This window comes from Crotalus tigris, unplaced genomic scaffold, assembly GCF_016545835.1.
Source record: "Crotalus tigris isolate CLP2741 ecotype Arizona unplaced genomic scaffold, ASM1654583v1 scf7180000019483.1746242, whole genome shotgun sequence".
Taxonomy (NCBI): Eukaryota; Metazoa; Chordata; class Lepidosauria; order Squamata; family Viperidae; genus Crotalus; species Crotalus tigris.
In genome coordinates this window covers 1,299,576-1,322,825 of record NW_024097562.1, presented here as the reverse complement: position 1 = coordinate 1,322,825, position 23,250 = coordinate 1,299,576, and the positions used below count along the sequence as shown (strand labels likewise).

Genomic DNA, 23,250 nt, shown 5'->3' with positions numbered 1-23,250 from the left:
ACCCCAAGCATTTGCTTCATTCATCACCTTGCAAATGCATGGTTCACTAAATTTTTTAAACCTCAGAACATATTTTACTAATTATGCATGGGTATTTAAAAACAAAACTTTATGGGGGATATTCTGCATTCCAAAAGCTACTCATGACAACATGGATAAACTCAGCCCTTGAATGCTGTTTACAGGTTACACTGGCAAAAATTGTAATCAGTAGAACCTGGCTTTCATATTTTCACACCTACAAAATGATAGTTCTGCAACTGCATTTCATCTAAAGCCAAATATTAGCATTCTGATGGTGGAAAGCAACAGGGTATTTATATTTTCATGCTCTTCAGAAATATACTATTTATTTGTAGGTTGCGCATGGTGTCTGCTTAGAAAGATTCCGAAAGGAAAAACAAAACAAAACAAAACGATCCCACATTTAAACTCAACAAAGGGAAAGGAAGAAGTAAACCAGAAACAACACGCTTAATCTCATCTGTTTTTAGCACTAAAAAGTCCATTTCTATTCCGAATTTTAATTCAGGCAAATCACATAGATTTAGCAAGCTTGTTCATTTATATATTTACAGATACACATATTACAGTGGCACTAATGTGAAGCAACGAAAAGTTAGTGCTCGTTATTTTAAGAGAGAACACAGACACAACACAGAGACACCATCACAACACCACTGTGAGTACTCACAGCTCTGAATACAGGAAGTGCAAATTTCCCACACTGTCTGTATAGTTTGCAGGACTTAGCCAAGGAAGGACCAGTAACAGGAGAGCCTTCATATTTTTTTTCAAGCGTATGTTTTCAAACTGCTCCTAAGTCTCCCCCTTTTCTCCTTCCTCTCTGCCTCAGTTTCTCTGTGATGGGATACAGAACTTCAAGCTTCCTTCTTCTTCTTCTTCTTTTTTTAATGTTAGCCAATTCAGGTCCTCCCCTCCCCCATTCCCTTCCTTTTCAACCCAATCGAGAACGCATTATGAATGAATGCAAATCACTTAAAATGAAGCTATGCTGGAAGAAAGCTCATTGACCTGCAAGTTGATTTGATCTGATTCTCCAAAGAAGGTTAGGTATGAGGATTTTAGGGAGAACAGAGCAGAAATAGCTGGAGGCAAAGCAGGGCTTAGAGCTGGAAAGAAGAAGAAAAAACAGAGCAAAAAGCCCAGGCTGATGCACACAGGAGTGAGACTTGCATCCTTCTAAGCTCTTCAGAATGGTTCTTTAGAAGCAGCTGATACATTGACATCAGAAAGGCAGACAGGTTATGAGCTGAGCTGCATCAGAGAAGAGGCAAGGAAGGAATCTGAACATATTAGCCTGGGAATAGATGATGTTAGAGGTGTATGCATCACAAACAGAGACAATTTTTTTTCAGTCTGGATCCCGTTTGATTGGCTTCAACCAGATGGAGGGAGGGGAAATATTAAAGCTCTTTGTGATGAAATCTAGACTGATTATTATTATTATTATTATTTTTGACAAATTACACATCCAGTTTTACAATAGGAATAAATGTTGCTAAGGTTATAATCAGCAACATAGCAATTTACTTAATCTTCTCATTACGTCCACAGCTTCCCAGTGGCAATGATAATATCTTCTACCTGTATCTGTAGCAAAGTGGCAGATTTTGTAAGTCACTCAAATATAGGCGCAAGGAAATCATACTGGCTGTCATGAATTTGCTCACTATATCACCCTTTCTAGAAAAGAGAGATAAAAGATACTTCTTACTCCAAACGTATTGCACAGTGCAACTCCCGGTAGACTCAGCATCACACATACATTGGACCATGCAGTGAAGAAAAACCAAATGCACAGGTATAGTATAGGGGGTACCTTGCTCAATAGTAGTAACTGTGAGAGGGATCTCGGAGTCCTAGTGGACAATCACTTAAATATGAGTCAGCTGTGTGCTGCAGCTGCCAAAAAAGCCAACACTGTGCTAGGCTGCATTAACAAAGGGATAGAATCAAGATCACGTGAAGTGTTAATACCATTTTACAATGCCTTGGTAAGGTCACACGTGGAATACTGCATCCAGTTTTGGTTACCATGATGTAAAAAAGATGTTGAGACTCTAGAAAGAGTATAGAGAAGAGCAACAAAGATGATTAGCGCACTGGGGGCTAAAACATATAAGGAACAGTTGCTGGAATTGGGAATGTCTCTAGTCTAATGAAGAGAAGGACGAGGGAGGACATGATAGCAGTGTTCCAATATCTCAGGGACTGACACAAAGAAAAGGGAGTCAAGCTATTCTCCAAGGCGCCTGAAGGGAGGACAAGAAGCAACGGATGGAAACTAATCAAGGAGAGAAGCAACCTAGAACTAAGGAGAAACTTCCTGACAGTTAGAACAATTAACCAGTGGAACAACCTGCCTCCAGAAGCAGTGAATGCTCCAACACTGGAAGTTTTTAAGAAGAGACTGGACAGCCATTTGTCTGAAATGGTATAGGGTTTCCTGCCTGAGCAGGGGGTTGGACTAGATGACCTCCAAGGTCCCTTATTATTATTATTATATTATTATTATGGATCATCGCACAGTCAGCCAGATGTTCAGACTGGATTTGGCATTTTGTCTACCTATCGAGTCCTTACCCAGGACCTGGGATAGGCAGATGTGGATGTTTGATGGTATTACAGATATCGTCGCAGGATGGAAGCAGTTCCTAATAAGGCCGCCTTTTGCAATTGACTAATAGCGAATTTGTCAATGCCAATGGTGTTCAAGTGGTGCTCCAGTTGTTTTGGGATTGCACCCAAGGAGCCTATGACTATTGGTACTACCCTTGCTTGCTTTTGCCACAGTCTTTCTATTTCTATTTGTAGGTCTTTGTATTTTGTTATCTTCTCCAGTTCTTTCTCTTCTATTCTGCTATCTCCAGGCACTGCCACATCCACTATCCAGACTTTTTTGTCTTTCTTATCGACAATTGTTAAGTCTGGGGTGTTATTATTATTATTATTATTATTATTATTATTATTATTATTATTCAGGATCACAGCTCTAGATTCTTCTCTCCGTTTTCCTTAAGTTCTCCATTTTACATTGGAACTGTATAAAAATCTTTTTAAAAGGTAATGGAAAGCAAACCATAGTCCTACTTTGAACCATCGTATTTGCACATAATGACATAAGTGTAGTTTGTTTCTTTTTACCATTTTCTTGGTTTAAATCATGTTTTGCTAACTATTGCATTTTTTTCCTCTCTCCAAGATTATCTCAGTAAGTTGTCTAAGAACTAGATAGGCTCCAGATGACAGCACCATAGGAATAAAAGAAAAATTATTTCAGGAGTGATCAGCGCAAAGGTTGTTTATTTTATTTTGTTTGCCATGTGCTCAATAACTTTTGGGAGCACTTGGCAAAATCACTGCAGATTGTTTTGCTTCCTTTCTACAGCTGGATGGGATCGTACGAGGATGTATATAATAGCTATTTTCCACTCAGGTGAGATAAATTGAGCATCTTCGTGATACAGTAGTGGCCAAAATTGTGGAAACCTTTTGGGAAAAGTGTGCAGTCTAAATACCACCTTTGGTTCAGTTTCCACCAATTTTTCTTCTAATTTCTTTATAACTGTAGCCTTGTTCACTCAATTATACTATTTTACATCGTTTTCTGGGCAACCAGTTAACTCTTTGCACCATTACTTTAATTTTATTACGTTTTACAAGCTCACTAAATGAAAGAACACAAAAAAACCCAACCAACTTGATAGCGATCATATAACACACTGACCAATATCCTCTTCTCAGCTTCAATACAGGACATCAATCACTGAATCCTACTGTGATCTGATTGGCTCATTGGCAAAACAAGATGACACCTGATTGGCTGTCTAAACACTTGTGCTCATTGGCTACAATTGGATGAAGGAAAGCTTCCTGATATCAACCTAAGCAAGTTGTGCTTCCTTTTTCTGGTTATTTGGCTATATCTTTTCATAGAATACAGTGCAGATAATTGAACAAACTTTGTTGCATTACGTTCTTGATTAAATTATCTTTCCATTAATATATAATTTTATGGTACTACTCCAAAAACAAAGTGGTGTTATTAGCCATCAAACCTCAAAAATACACTTTTCCCAAAAGGTTTCCACAATTTTGGCTGCTACTGTATTATGAGATGGCCTTCCAATTCATCAAAACTGCTATTTCAAAACCATTTCTGACAGGCTCATGGCTATAATTTGGAATCACTGCATTTGATGACCATCTCATCCCTCAGTAAAAACAGTATCTGGGGATCCAAGAAGAAATATGTGGGTTGCTAATTCATAGGCCCCCTATAAATTAGATATGTCATCCACATGTCATAATACTACATACATATATTATACATATATTAGTCATAAACTACAGGGGTCCCCAACTTTGTGGCTCTGTGGACCTGCGTCAATGGGCAGTGGCTACAGTGGTGGGGAAAGGATGGTTTCACCCCTGTAACCTAATAGCAATGGCATTTAGACTTATATACCACTTCACAGTTTACAATGTCAGCACGTTGCCCCCAGCAATCTGGGTCCTCATTTTACCGACCTCGGAAGGACGGAAGGCTGAGTCAACCTTGAGCCGGTCAGGATCGAACTGTCCAACTACAGGCAGTAGGCAGTCAGCGAAAGTAGCCTGCAGTACTGCATTCTAACCACTGCACCACCATGCCCTAATCCCACGCATTCACAAATGGAGCTTTGCGTGCTTGTCTGCCGCTTGTGCGGCCCAGCGGGCTATGGACCAGTACCAGTCCCCAGACCGGGGATTGGGGATCCTTGATCTACTACATCTATATCTCTAAAGCAGTGGTTCTCAACGTTTCTAATGCCGCGACCCCATAATACAGTTCTCCATGTTGTGGTGACCCCCAACCACTTATACATCACCGGGTGCCAGGGGCGTGGCCAAAGAAAAGGGGGAAAAAATGGCGGACAGCCTTGTTTGGCGACCCCCGTGAAATGGTCGTTCGACCCCAAATGGGGTCCCGACCCACAGGTTGAGAACCACTGCTCTAAGGGCTAAGCACTGTTTTTAGATTTAAGCAAGCTGAGAAAACATATATACAGGTTTAAAAACTTAATCTAGAACAGATTTTCCTGTGGGTATTTTCCACCATACTACAGTGTCCTCTTCCCCTCCTCACAGTGAACGAAAAGGGTGTCATATTTCGCAACCTGAACTTTTCCTTCTGGGAATGGGAAAGAGGTAAAATGTAAACCCTGGTCATTTGAGGTGCTGGTGTTCACCTTAAATCCCTCTAAACCAGTGTTTCTCAACCTTGACAATTTTAAGGCATGTGGACTTCAACTCCCAGAATTCCACAGCCAGCATTGCTGGCTGTGGAATTCTGGGAGTTGAAGTCCACATGCCTTAAAATTGTCAAGGTTGAGAAACACTGCTCTAAACAATTTAGGACTTGACAATTTCCCTTGCTATGAACTCTTCCAATTACTTAAATCAGGAGAGGTCCTCTGGAAGAAGTGCTTTGAGACAGCCCCCACCCCCAAGCTCCCTGTAGTTATTAAAATGGCAAAATCTCTTCCCTTGCGTCAAGCTTTTAACTTAATGGTTCTGACGTTAATTTCAGTGGTGACTTCACTAAATTGATTCTACTGTCGCGATTTACATTTCCCATCTTACATAATGATTCTCTTCCAGAAACACTGGCATAACCCAATTTTTGCATACGTCACCTATCCTCTTGGATCCCATGCAACATTACACTGTGTGCATAATACAAAAGCTTACGCATTTAAGATGACTCATGCTTCATCTCTTATGCCTCATGGAAATATTTGCACGAAACCCTATGTGATCCAGGAAGCGTCTGAATGTGGCTGTACTGTTATAAAACTGCCTTGAATTCATGTAAGCTGAAAGATGAAGGATACATTCAGTAATGAAAATAAGTAATTGCTACTAAAAGTCCACCTTATCTTTAATATAATCAAGCAACGAATCAGCAAACACCTAGAGGCAAACAAAGTCATAACCAAAAAGACAAACACGGGTTTGTCAAAAACAGATCATGCCAGACAAATCTTATTGAATTCTTTGACCAGGTGAGAAATCTCCTGACAGTTAGAACAATTAATCCGTGGAACAACCTGTCTCCAGAAGTTGTGGATGCTCCAACACTGGAAGTTTTTAAGAAGAGACTGGACAACCATTTGTTTGAAATGTTATAGGGCAAGGATCCTCAACCTTGGCAACCTTAAGACTCGTGGACTTCAACTCCCAGAATTCCTCAGCCAGCAAAGTTGAAGTCCACAAGTCTTAAAGTTGCCAAGAGGGTTATAGGGTCTCCTGCCTGAGCAGGGGGTTGGACTAGAAGACCTCAAAGGTCCCTTCCAACTCTATTATTGTTATTGTTATATCTAACTTGATCGACAGATTTATTTATATCATAAGGAAGAATGAGAATGTCTTATAGAAAATGTTATCCATTTGAGATTTTTTTCTTTATATGTAATATATATATATATATCTTTGGTTATTCGGGTTTTCTCCCGCGTAAAATTGGAAGTGTCTTGGCGACGTTTTGACGAAGTCCCATTCGTCATCTTCAGACTGGTGTTTTCAGCTTCGTGCTTTGAGGAGCAAATAATGCTCCTCGGAGCACAAAGCACGAAGCACGAAGCTGAAAACACCAGCCTGAAGATGACGAATGGGACTTCGTCAAAACGTCGCCAAGACACTTCCAATTTTACGCGGGAAAAAAACCCGAATAACCAAAGACCTACATACAAACACCCGCGAAGACCTCAGAAAATATATATATACACATAAGAGCAAAAGAACTCACCCATTCTGAAAATGCTGCTCAAGATCACAGCGTTGCAGAATTTCTGAACAGTGTTCTGTGAAAGGACAGTTCACCAGTAGCTTATCCAGCAGCTTATTCACTAGGATGCTTGACTTTCTGCACCTCTGTAGAGCTAGAGCTTTGCGGTCCATAGGGCAGAAGTCTTTTTCCACAAGGAAATCTGTAAGGCAAACTGTACAGTATGTGTGTCCACAGGGTGTATCCAGAGGTTGAAGCAAAGGCTGCAAGCAAATGTGGCAGATCAGGTCATCATCTACATCTTCTGTATAGGTGTATATATGGTTCTCTTCTGGAAGGTGCCTTTGGCCACAGGCCAAACATAATGGAACAGAGTTTCCTCCTGTCTCTTCCAATGGATCTTTTGGATTCATAATTGTATGTTCCCGTGTCACCAAAACAGAGGAGACGATGTTCGGCTTCTATGAGAACTTATCTCTGTCCAAACGTATTAGTCAGCCGTTCCTGAGAGCCTTCAGATCTGGAGAGAAGCCACACAATGGTCAGTTAATTTATGTCAGTATTCAAATTCTATATTATTCATTTCATGATGGAGCACCCAACAATCAAACTTTATTGCAACAAATCAATAAACCCGGCTGAAATATGTGTATACACATACCCACACACCCACACATCTACAGTAGTGGTCAAGATTGTGGAAACCTTTTGGGAAAAGTGTACAGTAGAAATGCCACCTTTGGTTAAGTTTCCACCCATTTTTCTTCTAATTTCTTTATAACGGTAGCCTTGTTCACTTAATAATACTATTTTACATCACCTTCTGGGCAACCAGTCAACTCTTTGCGTCATTACTTTAATTTTATTACATTTTACAAGCTCACTAAATGAAAGAACACAAAAAACCCCAACCAACTTGATAGCACTCACATAACATACTGATAAATGTCCTCCTCTCAGCTTCAATACAAGACATCAATCACTGAATCCTACTGTGATCTGATTGGCTCATTGCCAAAACACCTGATTGGCGCTCTAAACACTCACTCTCATTGGCTACAATCAGAGGAAGGAAAGCTACCTGATATCAACCTAAGCAAGTTGTGCTTCCTTTTTCTGGTTATTTGGCTATAACGTTTCATAGAATACAGTACAGTTCATTGAACAAACTATGTTGCATTACATTCTTGATTAAATTATCTTTCCATTGATGTATAATTTTATGGTACTACTCAAAAAAGGTGGAGTTATTAGCCATCAAACCTCATTACATCTGTCAATCAGTTGATTTTTCTCCTTAGAAAGAAAAATGATAGCTGAAGCAGTGAGAAAACAGAGTATAGCAATAAAGGACATCAATCCTTTAGAAAAATTCCATGAGGCAATATTACCACACAAGAGAAGTGTGGAAAAAAAATGAAATGGAAACATCTGAAAAAAAAACCTATATCCTTTTTAAGAGAAAACCGAGCTTGTATAAAGTCACTAGGAATCATTATAGCCAGCATGATAGCGCAAGGAAATACAAGGCCTCAAGTGTTGCATAATCACCTATAACCCACCTACCCCCATTAAAACTAAATAAAAATGGCTTCTACAATTATTTACTCACTTCCCCCCCCCCCCATACACACACACAAACACACATGCCACCCCAGGTAATAAATAATTCAAAGTATGACAAACAGTTGACTTAAACTGAAGTGTGTGTCACATGTCACCCTAAGCCATGTTTTAGAAACATTCAGAAAATGTTTGGATCTGTGCATCAGGTTAGGCCAGGGCTCGGCAACCTCAGTTCTTTTATGACTCGTGGACTTCAACTCCCAGAATTCGTGAGCCAGCATGGCTCAGCTTGGAAACCTCTCCCTGTCCCCTCAGCATGGCTGGCTTGGGAATTCTGGGAGTTGAAGTCCACCAGTCATAAAAGAGCCAAGGTTGCCTACCCCAACCGTTAGGCCATATACTCTAGTTTATAAACCATAAAGTCTAGGTTCACACAATCTATCATTCTAACCCAAATGAACTACATTATATTAAGGCTTAATGTGATGTGTGAACCTAATCATGGTATTTTCTGAAGACTGGAGACACATCTCTCTCCATTCTGCTCTTCTTTTAATCTGTGTGATCCTTGTATCTAACTGAGCTACAAATATTCTCGTGAAATTGCAGACCAACAGGGATGCTGAGGGTGGGGAAATATCTCTATTTACAGTAGAAATGGTTGTCAGGATCTTTCATGAGATGTCAATTAGCTAGAAGGCATTCTGCAAGAGCAGGGGTAGGCAACCTTGGCTCTTTTATGACTCGTGGACTTCAGCTCCCAGAATTCCTGAGCCAGCATGGCTCAACTTGGAAACCTCTCCCTTTCCCCTCAGCATGGCTGGCTCAGGAATTCTGGGAGTTGAAGTCCACGAGTCATAAAAGAGCCAAGGTTGCCTACTCCTGTGCAAGAGCTTTCCTTTATCCACTCTGCCCCCTCAACTAAACTTTGTCCTTTTTTCTGAGCAGGTAGATCCTCTTCAAATAAAGGATGGAGCTGGTGCTACCTTTCACTTTCCCAGGAGGCTTTCAAAGGCTACAGGGGGCAAAGTGAATTTTGAAAGCACAATATGCTGGCAGCTGGCGTTCGGCTTGCAACAAACCTGATTTCTACTTACATTTTTTTTTTTTATGAATTAAGAGACTAAGAAAAAGGAGGTGGAGCATTGAATCGGTGCCAAGGAGAGTCTTTGTAGACAAGGAAGGCAATTGCTTATAAATGTCACATTCCTGCTTTAAAAAAAACCTATCACCATCATAAGCACTGTACAACTATGTCTCAAAGACTGGGGCATATTACAGTGTTATTATAAAAATACATGTGCAAATTGTTTGAATACTCAGGCTACAGAAATGCCAACAACTGGGAACACTTTGATAGTTCAGTAAAATATCTCAAGAGGTTCTGCTAGGGAAGAGTTACCGTATTTTCCGGCGTATTAGACGACCCGGCGTATAAGACGGCCCCCGACTTCAGAGCCGATTTGAATGCCTAGAAAGTCATCTTATATGCCAGAAACTACTGTAATTTCCGGCGTATAAGATGACCCACGACTTCAGAGCTGATTTGAATGCCTAGAAAGTCGTCTTATACGCCGGAAACTACCATAAGTTCCGGCGTATAAGACGACTGGGCATATAAGACGACCCCCGATTTCGGAGCCAATTTGAATGCTTTAGAAAGTCGTCTTATACGCCGGAAAATACGGTAATCAGTTCAAACAGATGTTCTCATTCTATCAGAATAATAGACCTACATCCATCATCGCAAGAGCCCTGGTGGCGGTGCTTCGAGTGCAGTATCACAGGCTAATTTTGCTGACTGCCAGCAGTTCGATTCTGACTGGCTCAAGCCCAAGGGTGCTTTTTCACAAGGCAGCAAGTCCAGTTGCTTCATGAAAAAGCACCTTTGGGATAACTATAACCTGGATGACTGAGAATCTCCATAGATTTTTAGCTATGACAGGCTCAAGGTTGACTCGGCCTTCCAGCCTTCTGAGGAGGGTAAAATGAGATCCCAGATTGTTGGGGGCAATAGGCTGACTCTGTAAACTGCTTAGAGAGGGCTGTAAAGTACTGTGAAGCGGTATATAAGTCTAAGTGCTGTTGCTATTGCTTAATAGTTACCCCAATTCTTGTCTGCTTCTTGAAAGATCATTTCTCCTGGAACACAGCATTAGAAGTAGCACCATGCTACTACCTTAGGGGAAAGAGGTAGGCAAAGTCAGGGCAAAACCTACCATATTTTCCGGAGTATAAGACGACCCGGCGTATAAGACGACCTCCGACTTTGGCGCCGATTTCCATGCCTAGAAAATCATCTTATACGCCGGAAACTACCGTAATTTCTGGCGTATAAGACGACTTGGCGTATAAGACGACCCCCGACTTTGGTGCTGATTTCAACGCTTTAGAAAGTCGTCTTATACTACGGAAAATACGGTACATCTGATTTCATTTATATTTAGAAATTAAATTGGTTTAACATGATTGTTCCTCATGAATATATTTAAACATTTTCCTCTTGGCAGAAACTTTGTAAAGGTTCTGGAGGACAGTAGCCAAAGTCTGCAGCAGCCACATGCAGCCTGCTTCTCAGCGCCAGTGCTAATGGGGATGGCGAAGAACTGCCTTGTGCTGGTATTACAAGCATATCTTCTCTTTGCTGTTATTCCCTTCTGACCATTTTTTGAAAAATATATCCTTTGAGTTTGCATAGTTTTGCACAGAAGCGCATAATTCCATTTGCACGATCAATCTCTCCTTGATCTGGAAGCTTAATATTCATTTCTCTGTTTAGTTTTCCTCAGCTCCATTGTTATTGTTTTTCAGCTGCTGGCTCTTATAGCCATAATTTTGATTTGGCTGAAATACCTGTTAAAAACTCTTGAAGGCAACTGTTCCTCACATGGCCTCCTACAGCAATATGGGGATTGTAACTCCCAGGCTAGTTCCAACTCCTTTGGAAAGCACCCAATTTGGAAAACACCAACTTATATTTGTAATTGTTGAACTCGGTGATAATTAAAGCTACAGAGGACAATCAATTTTTTCCTCCGTGCTGCAAAATCCAAAACTAAAATTTACCAAGTCTGACTACTGTACAGTTTCTAAATTCTGGAATACGTTTTGTTGCAAAAAAACGACAACAGCCACGCATCACTGCTTCCTGCTCTCATTTCTCTCAAGTGGCACTATGTTTTGAGCACTCAGGTTTATGTATGGAAAGACAATTGCTATCCAAACTCTGAAAGATTACATGACAATTTCGTTAATTTCACTGGATGGGGAAAGATAAAGGAGGGGAAATCCTCTCTTTGATGTACCATTTATATATCAAGTATAAGAGAAAGGCAGAAAAGGATAAGAGGTCAAAATATATTTATGTTATCTACAGCCTGTGTTTATAATGGAAGTAACTTCTGTATGCTGTACTTCATTCTGTCATCACTGTTAATCTTACTGCATACATATTTACATCTTGAGGACTCAGACGGAGGAGACTTTTTGTTCACACTGGTTTCAAGTTAGGGATAAGGACCATTTTTATTCAGAAGTGAGTCCTAGTGGGTTGGGTGATCTTATGGCCTACTAAGGATATAGGTCGTTCTCAACTTACAATGGAATACTGAACCTAGAATTTCTGTTACTCAGTGAGACAGCTGTTAAATGAATTTTGCCCCATTTTACGACCTTTCTTGCCATACTTATTAAGCGAATCACTGCAGTTATTAAATTAGTCACACGGTTGTTAAGTGAACCTGGCTTCCCCATTGACTTTGCTTGTCAGAAGGTCGCAAAAGGGGATGACGTGACCCCTGGGGGACACTGCAACCGTCATAAATATGAGTCAGTTAACAAGCATCTGAATTTTTTTTATATAAATATTTTATTAATTTTCTAGTTTTACGATCATAGTGCTTAATAAACAACGTGTTGTTTGGGTACATTAGTAATTTGGTGGTACATACCGTATTTTCTGGCATATAAGACAACTTTCTAAAGCATTGAAATCAGCACCGAAGTCGAAGGTCATCTTATACACCGAGTCATCTTATATGCCGGAAATTACGGTAGTTTCCAACGTATAAGATGACTTTCTAGGCATGGAAATCGGCGCCAAAGTCGGGGGTCATCTTATACACCGGGTCGCCTTATACGCTGGAAAATATGGTATTAATTTCTTCTCCAAGGTAGGTAACCTTGGCTCTTTTATGACTCGTGGACTTCAGCTCCCAAAATTCCTGAGCCAGCATGGCTCAGCTTGGAAACCTCTCCCTTTCCCCTCAGCATGGCTGGCTCAGGAATTCTGGGAGCTGAGGTCCACGAGTCATAAAAGAGCCAAAGTTGCGTACCCCCTGAACTAGGCCCAATATGACACCATCCAATGCTTCCTCTCTTCTTCCGGTATTACACATTTTCCCACACTAGGCAAATACAATTCTTATTGTTGTTAATACATACACAATTGAATATCAACATCTTTGTTACATTTTCCTAATAATATCAATAATGTCGGTTTAAAATGTCTTTTCTAACCAAAATATATCTTAATTGCATTTGCACTTAATATCCATTTGTTCAATTATTATCCTGTTTTTCCCACTTTTTTAAAAAAAATAAATTTCCCATCCGTGTTCAAAATATCTCTATCACTTATAATTTCTCATAATAAGTTATGTTTGGGTAACCAAAAGCTTCCCTTATTCAAACCCTCTTAGCATTTTCATATTTCCCTTCTCATACCAAGATATAATATTCTAGTTATAAATCCTATCTTTCTAGTTATAATAATACTTCTATTTTTAACAATTATCTATTCTCAGCCATGTTCAAACATCTGATTAATAGTATAATATCTTATCTAATGGGTCAAAATTCTCTATTTACTGCAATCTTATTCTAGCTTTCTTCCTTTGCCAACTAACTTTCCAAGTCGATGCATTTGAATCATCAAGTAATTCTTCCTCTGTTTTTGTGTATATTGTTTGGAATAAGAAAGACAATTTGATTAAAGTCTTTTTGGAAGGAAACAAGCGTCTGAATTTTGATCATGTCACCATGGGGAAGCTGCAATTGCGGTAACTGAAAAACAATCATAAGTCACTTTTTTTCAGCGCCATCGTAACTTCAAACAATCACTAAGTGAACTGTTGTAAGTCAAGGACTATCTGTATTTGGGAGGACAGGCTAAAAAAAATCTGTATTTAATTCTTTCTCGCACTTCCCAGGTTTGATTTCACTGAAATTTGCAAGGAGAATGGTTTGTAGAAAATGTGGCTATGCTGAAAGCAAGGGATAGCTATGTGGGATTAAAGAAATAGATCTGAGGGCAGGGATTCAAGATTAAGAGATTCAAGAAGATAAACCTGAAGAGAAAGTGGGAGATGACAATCTCCATAGAGAAGATAGCACTGATGGTAGTGATGAGGGACATACTATTTGGTGGGGCAAATATTGAGTTCCTCAGCAGGCAGCAGTCCTTGCCTGATCTTTGGTGGCAGCCATGCCTCAGGTAGAAAGTCCATGCAAAGAATGGTAAGATCAGCTGAGAAGATCATAGGAAACTTGCTTCCTGCTATTCAGCATGCTGCTTATAAGCGCTAATGTGCTTAGAGCTCAAATAATTGTTAGAGACCCCACACATCCACTTTACAGTCTGTTTCTGTTGCTGCTCTCTGGGAGGAGGTTTTGAAGTATTTATAGTAGGACTACCGATTCTATAATAGCTTTGTTCCCTATGCCATCCATCTGGTAAACTCGCAAGATTCATTTTTCTCGCCATGCGCATGTATACATAAGCCGAACTAGACTGTGTTGTTTCTTTGTGTCATAGAATATATCTGGGTATATGCATAATTCTGTATTTATTTATTTATGTCATATTTATGTAGTGTATATCAGAGGTGGTGACCCTTTGAGAGCTGTATGCAACGAAATTTCATTTTAATGTATGCCGACTAGTGTGCATTCAACGTGACAATTAAAGTTATCATTCTATTATTCTATTCTATCTTATCTGGGTGTGGAAGTACAGTGGTCTTGATTCGTACTTGACATCTATTTGTGCTTGGATGAGACATCTCCTGAGACTACCGCAGCTGAAGACTACAACACTGCTTCTCATTCTTGGCAACTTTAAAACATGTGGGCTTCAATTTTCAGAAATCCCCAGCCAGAATTCTGGGAAGTGAAGTCCACATGTCTTAAAGTTGCCAAGATTGAGAAACTCTTCAGTAGACGGAGAGAGCTGGATAAAAGATTCCAGAAGGTGGAAATGACAACCTCAGGCCAACTCTGTTATTAAGAAAACTACATGAATATGTTTGTGAAGTAACAGAATAACAAAGTTGGAAGGGATCTTGGAGGTCTTCTAATCCAATCTCCTGCTTCAGCAGGAGAACCTTTACCATTTCAGACATATGGTTGTCCAATCTCTTCTTAAAAACTTCTAGTGTTGGAGCATTCAGAACTTCAGGAGGCAATCCGTTCCACGGATTAATTGATCTATTGATTAATTGATTAATCGCTTCTTGTCCTGAAGGCAGGACAAGAAGCAACGGGTGGAAACTAATCAAGGAGAGAAGCAACCTAGAACTAAGGAGAAACTTCCTGACAGTGAGAACAATTAATCAGTGGAACAGCCTGCCTCCAGAAGCAGTAAATGCTCCAACACTGGAAGTTTTTAAGAAGAGACTGGACAGCCATTTGTCCGAAAGGGTGTAGGGTTTCCTGCCTGAACAGGGGGTTGGACTAGATGACCTCCAAGGTCCCTTCCAACTTTACTACTACTACTATTATTATTTCACTGTCAGGAAATTCCTCCTTAGTTCTAGGTTGCTTCTCTCCTTGATTAGTTTCCATCCGTTGCTTCTTGTCCTGCCTTCAGGCGTTTTGGAGAAAAGCTTGACTCCCTCTTCTTTGGGGCAGCCTCTTAACTGAGCAAGAATTCTGGCTTTTCTTCGTTTTTTATTATTTTATTTATTTGTAGTCCAGCTTATTTTTTTAAATAAATAACTGAAAGCTATGAGCATAACTAATACGCCTTCCTCTTCCTATTTTCCCACACTCTGTCGTAGGTTGGGTTGAGAGGGAGGGGCTGTCCCAAAGCCACCCAGCCAAGGTGGGACAGAACTCATGGTCTAAAAAAAAATATTGAATAGTTTTTGTTGTTTCGACCAATACTGAATGCAAGTTGAACAAAACAGGCGTTACTGTAATTGTTTCATGAAGAAAGAATTTCGTACCCTCTGTTTTTCTGTCTGCAAGCTTGAATCTCAATCACCCCTTCCTGTTTTTCAGGGTCTGATGCAGAAAGAAACTGCAGGCTCCTTAAAGGCCTGCGTTCTTGTAGGGTTCTAAGAACTTAGGCTAATATATACTTCCAAGATAATCTGACATGTCAGGTCTAGCCAGCTATATAAACATGTGTAGCCTCCAACAGCTTCCAGGGAGAACATGCAGAATCCATCTCTACAAGCTCATTCCCGTGGCTTCAAAGCATCAGCGTTTATTACAGGCTGCTGCTAAATGCTGGTACTTTTTTTTGCCAAAGAGGATGTTGGACCTGCAAAGCATTCATACCTCTTTGGAAAGTCATCTTAATGAGTCAATAGCTGGGGGGTTGGATGCAAATTCATCTGACTCTAATTCATCCAGCTGACACCAACCATGTGATTCTCTGTTCCGCACTTTGCAGTCTTGATATAGCACCTCTCTCTTCAGGTCAGTTTTGCTGTTTATGAAAAGGAAATTGATGTTTCAGTATGTTTCAGCCACATGGAATGCGAACTGCAGAATTTGTTGGCTGAAAGCCCAGGCAGAAGAGGCACAAGCAGGGGGCAGGATTCTCCCCGCCCCCCGCCCCAAATCTCTTGGTTAACTTTGTATATCCTGGTAGATGGATACAACATCCATGAACCACAAATGTCAATAGCCTATTTTGGGGTTGAACAATAGGGAACTGATTCAACAAGGATGGGAAAGAGCCGGTGGAAGTTCCCTCTGGATGGGATATCAGCTTCTGGGAAGAAATACATCCAAAACGGAAGGGGAGGGGGCAAGGGCAAAGCTTGAGTAGCTGTAGAAAAGCTTGAGCTTTTGTTGTTAGTTGCGAAGTCATGTCCCACCCAACGCGACCCCATGGACCACGTTCCTCCAGGCCTTCCTGTCCTCTACCATCTTCTGGAGTCCATTTAAGCTCACGCCTACTGCTTCAGTGACTCCATCCAGCCACCTCATTCTCTGTCGTCCCCTTCTTCTATTGCCCTCAATCTTTCCCAGCATTAGGCCCTTCTCCAGTGAGTCCTTCCTTCTCATTAGGTGGCCAAAGTATTTGAGTTTCAACTTCAGGATCTGGCCTTCTAAAGAGCAGTCGGGGTTGATCTCTTCTAGGACTGACCGGTTTGAACGCCTTGCAGTCCAAGGGACTCGCAGGAGTCTTCTCCAGCACCATAGTTCAAAGGCCTCAATTCTTTTGCGCTCAGCCTTTCTTATGGTCCAACTTTCACAGCCATACATTGCAACTGGGAAAACCATGGCCTGGACTATACGTACTTTTGTTGGCAGGGTGATGTCTCTGCTTTTTAGTATGCTGTCTAGATTTGCCATAGCTTTCCTCCCCAGGAGCAAGCGTCTTTTAATTTCTTGGCTGCAGTCCCCATCTGAGGTGACCTTTGAGCCCAGAAAAATAAAATCTCTCACTACCTCCATTTCTTCCCCATCTCTTTGCCAGGAATTGAGAGGGCCGGATGCCATGATCTTGGTTTTCTTAATGTTGAGTTTTAAGCCAACTTTTGCACTCTCCTTTTTCACCCGCATCAAGAGGCTCTTTAGTCCCTCTTCACTTTCTGCCATTGGGGCTTTAGATACCATAAAAAATGGTAAGAAATCCCCTTAGTTTTCTTTTCAGAGAGTTTGGCCATCTGGAATAAATCAGCCCTTAGTGAAACTAACCTGCTTGTTATTAGCAGTTAAGATGTTTATGCATAAGCATTGCATATTCACTATCATTATTCCTTCATAGCTATTATAAAACTGAATTTCTAAATAGGATTTACAAAGACAATTTGAAACTAACTTTTTTTAATGACTAATTTATATGCTTTCATATCTAACCCTGAATAACTACCTCTTGTGAATGAATGTTACTATTTTGGCACGTTAAGTAATAGTTGGTATGATGGGCAAAATAACTATGGTGTGATCTTGGTCAGTATAGGAAAAAGAATATTATTTATTTGCCGATCAATCTATATCCTTCCTTACTGATTGAAGAATACTATTCAAGGCAACTAATTAAGTCTGGGGCCTTCAAACTTGGCCCTTTTATGACTTGTGGACTTCAACTCCCAGAATTCCTCAGCCAGGCACGCATCCCTGAACTAAGGTGTAGGGTAGGTAAAAAAGTCAAAATGATTTAATCACATGGGCACAGTTCACATCTTGATGCAATGAATGTCTCTACAACTAACAACTGAAAGTACTCAAGAACAGAATAGATAAAATACAGAACAAAGCAGCTTGATGTAGCAAGCATTTTACAAGACATATTCTCAATTAAACTAATGCAATAATAAGGCCACACTTGGAATACTGCATCCAGTTTTGGTCACCATGATGTAAAAAAGATGCTGAGACTCTAGAAAGAGTACAGAGAAGAGCAACAAAGATGATTAGGGGACTGGAGGCTAAAACATATAAGGGACAGTTGCTGGAATTGGGTATGTCTAGTTTAATGAAGAGAAGGACGAGGGGGGACATGATAGCAGTGTTGCAATATCTCAGGGGCTGCCACAAAGAAGAGGGAGTCAAGCTATTCTCCAAGGCGTCTGAAGGCAGGATGAGAAGCGATGGATGGAAACTGATCAAGGAGAGAAGCAACCTAGAACTAAGGAGAAACTTCCTGACAGTTAGAACAATTAACCAATGGAACAACCAGCCTCCAGAAGCGGTGAATGCTCCAACACTGGAAGTTTTTAAGAAGAGACTGGACAGCCATTTGTCTGAAATGGTGTAGGGTTCCTGCCTGAGCAGGGGGTTGGACTCGATGACCTCCAACGTCCCTTCCAACTTTATTATTATTATTATTATTATTATTATTATTATTATTATTATTATTATTATTATTATTATTATTATTACTATATTAAAAAAAATCTTCCCAGAACATAGCTTCAGTATGAAAAAGCTAGCTTTTCTTTCTATTAATTTAATGAATATTGTTTTCCTTGTTTATTTCCCAAAAGCAAGGTTATTAAGTCAATTGAGAATAAGGGTCAATTCTACTCTGATAAAATTATATTGGTCATAATTCTGCATGCAAGTTATGGACCATTGGGATGAAAGGACATGAAAAATGGGCTTCAGACCAAAATGCAAATTCATGTTATTCATCTATTGCCAGCTAAAGAAAATGCAAATGCTGTTTTCATTAGCACTGAGTTTCACTGATGGTTGTTAACAAGTTTAGTACTCAGCACTTTATGTTTCCTGGCAGTCACTGAAGACAGAGAGAGTGAAGGGAAGACATAGAATATAGAATAATAGTGTTGGAAAGGACCTTGGAGATCTTCTACAACCCTCTCCTTGAGCAGGAAACCCAATACCATTTCAGACAAATGGCTGTCCAGTTTCCTTTTGAAAGCCTCCACTGATGGAGCACCCACAACTTCTGAAGGAAAGCTATTCCATTGGTTGATTGTTCTCACCATTAGGAAATTTCTCCTTAGTTCTAGGTTGCTTCTCTCCTTGGTTAGTTTCCATCCATTGTTTCTAATCTTGCCTTTTGCTTCTTTGGAAAATAGCTTGACCCCTCCTTGTAGGAACTGCTCAAATATTGGAACACTGCTATCATGTCTCCCCTAGCTTTTATTTTCATTAGACTAGACCAGGGGTAGGCAACCTTGGCTCTTTTATGACTCGAGGACTTCAACTCCCAGAATTCCTGAGCCAGCCATGCTGAGGGGAAAGGGAGAGGTTTCCAAGCTGAGCCATGCTGGCTCAGGAATTCTGGGAGTTGAAGTCCACGAGTCATAAAGTGGCCTAGGCCTAGGCCAAAGGTAAGCAACCTTGGCTCTTTTATGACTCGAGGACTTCAACTCCCAGAATTCCTGAGCCAGCTGTGCTGAGGGGAAAGGGAGAGGTTTCCAAGCTGAGCCATGCTGGCTCAGGAATTCTGGGAGTTGAAGTCCATGAGTCATAAAAGAGCCAAGGTTGCCTATCCCTGGACTAGACATACCCAATTCCTGTAACTGTTCTTAGTATGTTGAAGCCTCCAGCCCCCTAATCATCTTAGTTGTTCTACTCTGCACTCTTTCCAGAGTCTCAACATTTTTTTTATAATATGGTGACCAAAACTGGATGCAATATTCCAAGTGTGGGCTTACTAAGGCTTTATTAGACAATACATTAAATGGAAATGGTCAAAAATGTTCACGGGAATATCTGAGGACGTTTAGTGAGATGGCATATTTACCAAGCATAAAACTGATTCAGTGACATCATTGTGTCCCGGGGGAAGGCAAATGATGAAATGGGTGTCACCGTGTCATAACCCCAAACTTCACCTGTATTGTACATGCATTGTGATATAACATACAAATACATAAGTTTATATCATGGCATCACAATACACATTTCATTATCTGATGAGGACTTTAGTTGCTGCCAAAGTCTAAATTAAAGATTGTTATGATACCTACACATATCATAAGAAACCAAGATAGTCAGCTATAAGGGTTCTCCTTCTGTCTTTCAAATCTCAGATATGATGGCAACTTTAATCATACAATAATTCGGATAAATGGGACGTCCAATAGAGATCAAAATTTCACTGGGATTCTGAAGACATAACGTTCTAACAAATAAGTATTAGGAATTACTACTAAGTTTGTATGAAGCTAGATTTCCATTAATAAACCTCATTCTACTGTAATTCATATCTTGAAAACCATGTCAGAAATAGTGATACTCTAAATCAGGGGTGGATACGTGACGCCAAAACCGCGCCCACCCCATTTCCAGCAATGGGGAAAAAGGTGAGATATGTCGCGACACGTTATTTGACGTTGTGAGTTTGACACCCGTGCTCTAAACATATAACTAACTATTGACCTACAATTAATGATAAAGATAAAATTAACCATTTAATTCTTACTTCTTGAGTGCCACTGTCAGTAAATTTAGAAGTTCCACTCCCATGAGACTTTGAAATGAAACAACCACTAGCATTAAATCAGTGTTTTTTTTCCCTTTCTCTTTCACTTGTCTCTCCTCCTTTCCCCCTTTTTCTATTTTCCCATTATTTTCATTTGTATTTTACATTTTGATAAGTTCAATACAAATTATTTTCAAAAAAGAACAGGAAAAATTCACTCAAAGATACACTTTAAAAAGAGTATAATAGAGAAAATTGCATGAATGTAATGGCAATTACATACTTAAAAATAACTTGCATTGGGAGATTTTTGACTTTAAAGACCTGCAATATGTAAACTTACATATCAAAGAAGAAAAGCAGAGCAATTTGCATTTTTGTAAAAAAGAAAAGAAAAGTTCTTGGATCAGTGCTAACATCAGTTACATAAATTAGGTAGAATAAATCTCTGTCCTTTGGGACACTTAAATATGAAGTTATACAATAATATATGATGTTTTCCAAATATATGGCAATGTTTTCCAAAGCATTCTTGTCTCTATTCTCAAACAGCCATAATTCTACATGTGCACATTACATGCTCATTCTAAGTATCCACAAATAAAATTCACTAAGTCCAACTGGAACATAGGCACAAATAAGCATGCACAAGCTTGCAACTTTTATTATTTTGACCTATAGAGTACCCAGTGCAATGTCAAGTGTCAAAGTGATTGATATAAGACATTAAAGTATTTTATTTTTTAAATGATGCTGCATTTTTTTGGCTGAATACTGTATTAAAAAAGCAAGTCCTGAGACCTAATTTCAAATTAATTTATTCATTTATTTAGTAATTTGTTTCACCTTTCCATAATTATTTATTCAATTCCCAGAATTCCCTAGTCCATACCAATAAGGTTGAGAAACACTGATTTAATCCCTTAAAATAGTGTAGTTTAGGTCCTTGTCTCCTATCCTCTCCAATGTATATTAAGAAATGATACATGCTTTGTATTCTTCTAGCTTTTGCAGGTAGAATATTGAATATTGAATACTGAATATTTTAATCCACACATTAAAAATAAGTAGATTGTGCCTAGCTAAAGTGATTTGTGATTTGACTAGCAAAAGCCTCTTCCAAACTCATTATTCAGCTAGGTGAAAATCACTTATGACAAAATGTGCCAGATTTTCCCACACTCCATCTGGTTTAAACTGAACTGACCAGCATCTCTAGCTAGGCTTTTGGGGAGATAGTTTTCCTATTATAGAAAGTGCAGGACAATTTTTTAATTCCTTATGACATTTTAAAAATAGATGGATATACATATATGTCTTGAAGGAGTCTGGTTATTTTGCCCCCAAAAGTTTGGACTTGAAATAATTTCTACGTGGGGATACCCTTGAAAAGTACCTGGAAGCTTCAATTGGCTCCAAATGAGCAAATTTGCATGGTTTTATGCATGCCTAGGTTTGTACATGTGGTACCTCTCTTGTGGGAGCTGCACAGGCTGCCAATTTGCTTCTGAGTTTAATTCAAGATGCTGGTTGTCACCTTCAAATCCCTATTTGGCCTGGGACCAGGTTATTTGAGGGACCATCTTTTCGTAGTTATATCTACCTGCCCACCAGAGCAGGAAGGCAGAAAATCTTACAGGTTCCCTCTCTTAAGGAGATCTATCTATTGGGACCAAGAGGAAGGACCTGTTCTATCCCAGCCTATTGCCGTCCTTGTTAAAGGCACAAGGACCAAATCCCTGTTGATACAATAGGCTGGAGACTTTAAAACAAAACAAACCCCTTTTAATATGGGTGACAAACCTGTCAAATAGTCCAAAACACAAACAGCAAAACTCAAGTCCAAAGGAAGGAAATAATCCACAGGAAACACGATGCAAACGGAAGAGTAGTCACAAGCAAGACGAACAGACCAGGATTCCAAGAAGCACTTTGCAAACAGTTGCCTTCAGCAACCAGCACTGCCCACACCTCCTCTTTTTATACAGCAGTCCCAAGGCGTTGCCTCTCATTGCCTTCTCCTTTTACTCTGGAGTTGCTGTATTGACTGCTGCTGATTTACTCTCGCCAATTGACGACGTGTGCGAGCATCAATTAGCAAGTCTATCAGGTGTGATTCCTCTGAGTCTGACTCATTCTCCTCACACAGCTGAGCTTCATCAAGAACATGACTGGAGGGCCCAGGCTCTGCATCAAACTATAATTCATCAGAGCCTCCCTCTGCCCCTGATGGCCCTTCAAATGCCTCCTCCACCTCCTTCTCAGATCCCCCAGACTCAGCTGTTGGGAGCACAGGCTGGCACGGAATCACAACAGGACCTTCTCTGTGGTGACTCCCTCCCTGTGGAACATCATCCCTGAGGAGATAACATTGGCCCCACTTACATACTCGCTTGAAAGACCCTGAAGATATGATTTTGCCAGAGGCATGGGGACACCTGGGGGATATGAAGCCCATCAAGTGATTGGTCTGATTGTGATCACTAAGGTATTGAGGTTATTGATTTTTGTATTGGGATTTTATTTTTGTAAACTACCCAGTATCCCTATGACTAAGTTTGGTGACCAGATACATTTTTTAAATAAATAAATCTTCAGTACTTTATGCATTTGTTCATTTTGGCAATAGTAATAATAGATCTAACCCCACAGGCTTTTAGTAATTTTGTGTACCCAAACAGAGAAGATTCTTACATTCTGACTAATATCTGATGCAGCTTTTTTTGTCAGCCAATCCTGCTGGGCCTCCTTTCAA

At 40.0% G+C, this 23,250-nt stretch overlaps 1 protein-coding gene across 9 annotated transcripts in view; it reads right to left on the bottom strand.

The window, feature by feature from the left end:
* LNX1 (ligand of numb-protein X 1) overlaps positions 1-23,250 on the bottom strand; it is a 153,750-nt gene that overhangs the window by 73,348 nt on the left and 57,152 nt on the right. For 6 of the 9 annotated variants that reach the window (XM_039362907.1, XM_039362906.1, XM_039362901.1 and 3 more), the window contains one exon: positions 6,815-7,313. In XM_039362907.1, the coding sequence (XP_039218841.1) occupies positions 6,815-7,206 (392 nt within the window). In that variant the 5' untranslated portion in view covers positions 7,207-7,313. Of the gene's footprint in view, positions 1-694; positions 1,604-5,757; positions 5,778-6,814; positions 7,314-15,922; positions 16,074-23,250 lie in introns of those variants that run through there. The other 3 variants (XM_039362903.1, XM_039362909.1, XM_039362908.1) reach the window with 3 other exon arrangements.